We start from the raw sequence: 8,079 nt of genomic DNA, 5'->3' as shown, positions 1-8,079 counted from the left end.
CCTGGGCGGAAACTGGTTTGAATGGTGGCGAAGTACAGTGGGAGCATGCATGGGAAATCCATGGTGGTGCACCACTAGTTGTCCGTTCGCTTAGGATCAAAGGGATCAAATGTATTTTCATGTCTAGAAGCTTACGTGTGTAGCCACAAGCCAATATGGACTCTGGCTTAGTTGACTAGATAGTGTGACCCCTTCCGGGATAGGCTAGCTGATGTAGAATATGTAGGTGTACCGGCCTATCCGTGGGTTAAGGGGGAATACTTTTGAAAGACTATGTCTCGATCTTCTGATCATGGAGGTCGTCGAGTCTTGTGGGGAAAAGTACGCAACCTCTGCAGAGTGTTAAAGCTAACCGATTAGCCGTGTCCCCAGTTACGGACATCTTGAGCATCTAGTAGTGGAAATGCCGGGAGATCTCATCACCCTTAATTTAAACAATTGGGTTTAAATGAAACTTTGGGAATGGATTGAGTTGGGGTTGCCATCTCAATCTTATGATACTTTCTTGTAGAAGTAGAGTAAATTAATTTATGATAGGGAAAATTGGCTTTATGCAAAGTTAACTTAGAGCCTTTCTACCAGCTAAATGGCATGTACAAATAGGTTCATTATACTCATGATGTGACATGCCAATACATTCAATGTACTGACCTGCATGGCTGCAACGTCTAATGTTGCAGGAATTTCTACAACGAGTAAGGGTTATGTTGTAGGGTTACGGTGTACACTCAACTTGCCGTTGGCGTTGATGGGACTCCACACCCGTTTGATTGTTTCTGCTGAGACTTATGAGGTACATATATATATATATATATATATATATATATATATATATATATATATATATATATCAGTTTTTATGTTATTTATACATGTGATTGCACTTTGATATATACATGGATGTACTCTTTGTGCTAGGCTGCCAGCATACTGATCCAGGGATGGCACAGATACACAGGGGCTTGACCGTTTGAGGTCGGGTCACTACATCGACACCTTGTCCTCAAGCGATGTGTTGGATGAGTTTATTGCCATGAAGATCTTGAACAAGACCGCCAACAACGCTCTAGCTCATGTCCAACGGTCAAAGAAAGCCTCACACAATCTAGATTTGAAGGCCAAGGCAATTCCGGAAGAAGAAGAAGAAGAAGAAGAAGAAGAAGAAGAAGAAGAAGAAGAAGAGGAAGAAGAAGAGAGTTGCCCCGAAGACACCAAATATGCTTACCACGAGCACATGGCTCTTGCATCAAGGCAATTTTGGGGCAACAAGAGAAACTCAAGGCTCAACTTCTCCAAGAACAACTCAAGTGGCTCCGAGGGCAAGCAATGCGTGAGAACATGCTACAATTGTGGCAATGTGAGTCACTTTGTGATGGATTTCCCCTACGAGAAGAGGGAAGACAATGGTGGCAAGCTTAGTCACAAAGACAAGGCCAAGTCCTTCCCCAACAAGAACAACTTCACCAAGAAGGTGACACGAAAGGGGTTGGTTGCACATGAAGAGTACATCTTCGATGATGATGATGATGATGCAAGTGGCGAAGGAATGGCGACGACCTCCATGGCCATTGCCACCTCTTCCCCAACCAAGGTGTCACTCTTTCACCCTCCCAACAAGAACCTCATCCCCATGTGCCTCATGGCTAAAGGCATCAACAAGGTAACCTCCAACATCAAAACTTACATCACTACTAATCCTTCTTTTTGGATTGTGTGGATGAACATGAGGACAAGTTGGCGTGTCTGTAACAGAAGGCACTTTGAAACCGTCATATTTGGTCGAGCGAGTACTCCTGCGCAAAACAATGAAGCCACAACAGCTACTGCACCACCACCGCCCACCCCAATACAGGTGATTCAGCATATTGGCACAGCCCTCTGTGCCATCCCGGCTTCGGAGCTCTCGGAGGAAGCTCTCCTTTCTGATAAGGAGACGGGGCCATCTTCGGCCTCTGCCTAGCCTTCCTTTTCTTCTTCTGCTCTCGCTACTTTTTATGGTTCTGTCAGTCAATTGGAACGTTCTTTGCTGGAATGTCTGGGGTTTGAACTCTCCTGCTAAGCAGCTAGCCCTGACCAACGCCATACACTCTAGTGGGTGTGCTGTGATTTGCTTGCAAGAAACTAAAATGGCCTCTTTTGATAATGCGTTCATTAAATCCTGCTGTCCAAGACGCTACGATAAGTTTGCTTTTGTCCCCTCCAGGGGAGCCTCTGGTGGTCTCGTGACAATCTGGAACAGCTCCATTTTTCATGCCGATATTGTTTCTTCTGTTGATTTCGCTCAGGTCATCACTTTCAAATCAATGCAATCCGCTCACCGTTGGACTCTTGTGAATGTTTATGGTCCTTGCTAGGGGGAACAGAGAATTGCATTCATCCAATGGCTTGTCCAATTAAACATCCCTCACCATGAAGATTGGTTGTTAGTCGGCGATTTCAATTACATCAGAAGCCCTGACAACCGCAATAAACCAGGTGGTAATCTTAATGACATGATAACATTTAATGATTTCATTCGTTCACAAGCCCTCATTGAACTACCTATTAAAGGTCGATCGTTCACATGGAGTAATATGCAAACCGACCCCCTCCTAGAACAACTAGATTGGTTCTTTACTAGCTCCAATTGGACCACTTCTTTCCCCAAGACCATGCTTAAACCTCTAGGGAGACCAGTTTCGGATCATATACCTTGTGTTGTCACAATTGAGACCTCCATTCCAAGATCAAAGGTGTTTCGGTTTGAATCTTATTGGGTACAGCATCAGGGTTTCTTCGCTATTGTCCAGCAAGTTTGGGGCAGACAGATTCGGTCTGACAATATGGCTACTGTACTTTGCCGAAAGCTAAAGGCCCTCAGACATGCTCTTAAGATTTGGAGCAGAGGGATTTCTAGACTTTCTATTGCCATTGAAAATTCCAATAAGGCACTTCTTGAACTTGATGAGTTGGAAAACAAACGCCCACTATCCTTACCAGAAGCAAACTTTAGGAGGATTCTCAAGTCACATATACTTCGTCTCCTCTCTTATCAGCAGCAATATTGGAAAAAACGTTGTACTATACGTTGGGTTAAATTCGGAGATGAGAATTCCAAGTTCTTTCAAGCAATGGCCTCTGAAAGGATGCGAATCAACAACATTGCCTCCCTGACCACTGACAATGGCACCATCGTGGAGGATCATGCTGGAAAAGAGGCACTCATCTTTAACACCTTCAAGCAAAGATTGGGCTCGGCATCACATCATGAGATGAAATTCAATCTGGACAGAATTATTAAAAAAGTTGATGGGTTAGAGGAGCTCACTGTTCCATTCACCACGGATGAGATCGATAATGTCATTAAGCTCATGCCTGCTGACCGTGCACCTGGCCCGGATGGCTTTAATGGTGCGTTTCTAAAATCTTGTTGGCACATTATCAGACATGACTTCTATAAGCTCTGCTTCCAATTTTTTGATGTTTATCTTAATCTTGAATGCATTAATGAGGGTTTCATCACGTTAATACCCAAAAATAATGCCCCATCATCAATCAATGATTATAGGCCAATCACTTTGCTAAACTGCTGTCTCAAAGTCATCACAAAGCTTCTAGCCAACCGACTGCAAAGAGTGATCCTACGCATCATTCATCGAAACCAATATGGATTCCTCAAAGGCCGCACTATACAAGATTGCCTTGCTTGGGCATTTGAATACATTTACCAATGCCAGGCCTCTAAGAAAGATATTGTGTTACTAAAGCTTGATTTTGCCAAGGCATTCGACACTATTGATCATACAGCCATGCTTACAATAATGCAGAATATGGGCTTTAATGACAAGTGGCTGGGCTGGGTACAATGCATCTTTGGATCTGGTAAATCTGCGGTTCTCTTGAACGGTGTACCTGGACGGCAATTCCATTGTAAATGCGGAGTCCGGCAAGGCGATCCCTTCTCGCCTTTGGTATTTGTATTGGCGGCGGATCTCCTGCAAGTAGCAATCAATGACGCCTACACTAGAGGAGCAATCCAGCTGCCTTTCCCCACGACCATTCAAACGGACTACCCTGTCATTCAATATGCGGACGACACTATTCTCGCCATGCCAGCATGCACAACACAAGCAAGGATCATCAAAGATATTCTCTCGGACTATGCTACCTCTATCGGTCTCAAAATCAACTTCCACAAGTCTACTTTGATCCCCATAAACTCATGAAGACACGTACAACTGCATTGCAACCATATTCGGGTGTGTGGTGGGTAAGATGCCCTTCACATACCTTGGTTTGCCTATGGGGACGACCAGGCCATCTGTGCTAGATCTGTTCCCTCTTGTTTGTCGGGTAGAACGGAGGCTCTCTGCTACACTCAACATGATCTCCTATGGGGGGAAACTATCACTCCTTAACTCGGTCATAACCTCCCTAATCATCTTTGCTCTTTGTACTCTCAAGCTGCCAGTGAGCATTATTGAACTTTTGGACAAAATCAGACGCAAATGCTTATGGACCAAAAAAACGGAGAATGGGGATTCTTGCAACTCTCTTGCGGCTTGGGACATGGTTTGCCAACCCAAGGCTTCGGGAGGCCTCGGTGTCATTAATATCAAGGTACAAAGTGATGCCCTCTTGCTCAAATACCTCCACAAATTCTATAACCGCTGGGATTTACCTTGGGTGGAGCTCATTTGGAACACGTATTATAGCAACAAGATCCCCCATGCAGCTGATCCCTGCGGGTCCTTTTGGTGGCGAGATGTGATGAGACTAATGCCAATTTACCGAGGGATTACAAAAGCCAAAGTTCACACGGGGAATGACATTCTCTTTTGGAAGGATCATTGGATGGATGGGATTCTGGCAGAAACACACCCGCGGGCTTTTTCGGTTGCCACCCAGGAGGATATTTCGGTCAGTGATTTCTTGAGGGCCACGACTTTGCGAGAAACGTTTCATTTACCGCTTTCGTTCCAGGCGCATACAGAGACTAGAGATCTTCAATGTCTTGTACGTGACATTCAACTACATGATAGCCTCTCGGGGAATGATAGCTGGAACTGCACTTGGATGACTCAGAAATACTCGGCCAGCAAATACTAGAACTTTTACTTCAGGGAGGTTCGGGCCCATCAAACTTATGCCTGGCTTTGGAAGTCCAAGGTTACAATGAAAATAAAGGTTTTTGGGTGGCTGCTTCTTTCTGATAGACTTAACACCAGAAACATGCTGAAGCGAAGACACTACAACATTGGCAATGACTATACTTGTCCCCTCTGCGAGTCAAACGTGGAAGAAACACTTGAACATCTTTTCTTTGGTTGTGCTTTCAGCAAGGACTGCTGGTCTGATATTTCCATTTGCTGGAGCTCTCAGGGTTCACGATTGGATTGGATAAGCACATCTAAAACTATATGGAACAAGCCAATGTTCATGGCAATATTTTTACAAGCTGCTTGGAGCATCTGGAAGGAACGAAATAATAAAGTCTTTAGAAGAATAGCACCCACAAAAACATCCTGGATCTCAAGATTAAAGGAAGACCTATCTCTCCTAACCCATAGGGTTGGAGATAAACATATCTCCTTTCTAACCTCCTTTGTAGCTACCCTTTGACTTGTTACTTTCCCACCCCCCAACCATCCCCAAAGGGGATGGCATGTAGAGATCCATATGTAAATCCCCCCATTTATTAATTTAATTACACAGTAGGAGGCTCTCCTACTGTTTTAGGTGTCAAAAAAAAACATGAGGACAAGTTTGACAAGTTCGTGGGTAAGCTCAAAGGTGAGACCAAGAAGCACTTTGTTTGCTCTCTTGGAACAACTAGGTGTGTCCAATGATATAATTGAGTATCATGAGGAAACCATCACTAAGATGGAGGGGCATAGCCGTGACTATGCCGATGAGATAGCGGATCTTTGCATTGCTCTTGAGGAAGACGAGGTCTTCATTTGGCTCTTGAGGAGTCACACTGCGATGACCTTGCTAAATTACATAAAGGTCATGATCATGCTCTTATTCTTGCTCGTGTGCTTAAATTTGAGAAAGTTGAACTTGGGGTTGGCCATGATAGACTCAAGGAAGAGTCTGACGCACTTGACAAGGCTCACAAGGCCTTCAAGTGTGCTCATGCTTCTCTCAAGGAGTCTCATGATCAACTCCAAGTGAAGCTCACCAAGGAGATAGCCACTTGCCCTCCGTTCGTATTGATTGATAATGCCCATGGTACTAACCCTTGTAGTGAGCATGTGCACCTCGTGGAGGAGAATGCCAAGTTGAAAGAGCAACTTGAGAAAGGCCTTGCGATTTGCCTACAAGGTGAGAAGAACCTCAGTGACCTTGTGAGCAATCAAAAGAAAGTTGTGGCGAAGGAAGGGCTTAGATTTGTACCCAAGTCAAAGAAGAAGAGGAACAAGACCAAACAACCTCTCCTGCTCAAGGAAGTATTCGTCAAAGTGGGAGATGGTGCCCATGAGAAGAAGAAGGAGAAGGGTGTGGGTGGTAATGCCACGAAGGGCAAGACCGCTCCTCCCAACAAAGCCGACGACTTTAACCCCTCTTATGTATTATGCCGTGCTAGTGATGGGCATGATTATGCCAAATTTGTTGGTTTCTCTTATGAGTATATTGAATGGTCTATTTGGGTTTCTAAGACCCTTGTTGCTAACATCAAAGGACCCATTCAAAATTGGGTACCTAAATCCAAGCATTAATCTCTTGTAGGAGTTTGCTTCCCATGGGGTGTCATGCACTGGTACAACGAGGTGCTATACAAACAACTTTTAACCCCTTTCCGCGACGGCATTCTGAAGCGTCGCCAAGTGATTGTGTGCGATACGGGGGTCCTTCCCACACGACCTAGAAGCCGTCGGGGATAGGCCCTCTGGTAACACACGCTGGGCAAAATTGGTTTCGGTCGTAGGTACATCCCACACAGTCAGTCCCAGACAAACGTTTCCGTTTGTTATGTACATTCCACACAGTCAATCTAAGGAATACGGTTCCATTCTTATGTACATCCCACACAGTCAATCCTAGAGGTAGGTTTCCGTTCGTATGTACATCCCACACAGTCAATCCAGGGAAAACATTTCCATTCGTATATGCATCCCACACAACTTTATGTATACCCTCATGTGTGATAGGTGTAACTATCACACGCGCTCTGCCTCAGTTAGCCGTTTGCTTTTATTCAACTACATCACACACGGTTTGATGAAGAAAACTGTATGGCATTGGGCTATCCATCACAACCGCTTTTACTGATAGAACCGTTTGCAAAGTTCCATGACCCATTTAGCAGGTTTATTAGTTTACAATTAATAATTCCAATACTATGCAAATTCACATTTGATATCGAACAACTGTTTGCCAATTTCATATCATGCACATAAATATTTTTTAACATCACAGTATGATAGCAACCTGAAAACAACACAGTACATCATATAGCTAGTTCACCTTCATAAGAACAATATTAGAACAATATATTCATTTCCCTAATCGAGATCATCGAGGCTCGCCTTATCCACCTCTGCTTTTAGTTCAGTAAGAACCTGTTTTGCACTGACCAACTGGGAAAGTGCCTCCTCCTTCGCCAACACCATCTTAGCAAAGTCTAATTTAAAAAAAATATGAGCTCATTCTCCATCTTCCTCTTTTTTCCCGCATCTTGAAATATTCTTTAGCGTTGACAAAACTTTCTCTAAGCCTACCTTTGTTCTCTTCCTCATACATGCTCAAGAGCTTTGTTAGGCACATCTTCAAAGACTGTGGCCACTCTTGATCAACCCACTCCAGGTAACAACACTTCGATTCATCCTATAATATTTAAAACTAGATCAGTAACAATTGCAGGGGAAATGGGTTTCTAGCAACATAGAAAATCACCAAATACATATTTTGAAAAACTGAATAAACAGGTTAATTATGGCATATCTTCTCAAAAAGATCAATGTGCAAATGAATTAATTGCTACCGAGACAACAACCAAATTCTGAAACATCAGAAGCTATAGTTAATTACAACAACGCTACAAGTTCTTAATCATGTACTATAAATGACAAATTGAACATTTTATGAGGAAGCTAA

At 43.6% G+C, this 8,079-nt stretch overlaps 1 protein-coding gene across 1 annotated transcript; it reads left to right on the top strand.

Moving 5' to 3' along the window:
- Positions 1-957: 957 nt before the first annotated feature.
- Positions 958-2,183, top strand: LOC109752382 (uncharacterized). Its single transcript, XM_020311275.4, has 2 exons — positions 958-1,660; positions 1,753-2,183. Exons 1-2 carry the CDS (start codon positions 1,034-1,036, stop codon positions 1,762-1,764), a joined length of 639 nt encoding a protein of 212 aa, XP_020166864.1. The 5' UTR covers positions 958-1,033; the 3' UTR covers positions 1,765-2,183.
- The last annotated feature ends 5,896 nt before the right edge of the window (positions 2,184-8,079 follow it).

Source organism: Aegilops tauschii, chromosome 3 (assembly GCF_002575655.3).
Source record: "Aegilops tauschii subsp. strangulata cultivar AL8/78 chromosome 3, Aet v6.0, whole genome shotgun sequence".
In the NCBI taxonomy this organism is placed as follows: domain Eukaryota; kingdom Viridiplantae; phylum Streptophyta; class Magnoliopsida; order Poales; family Poaceae; genus Aegilops; species Aegilops tauschii.
Note: the sequence above shows the minus strand (reverse complement) of the source record. Positions and strands in the feature narration are given on the sequence as shown.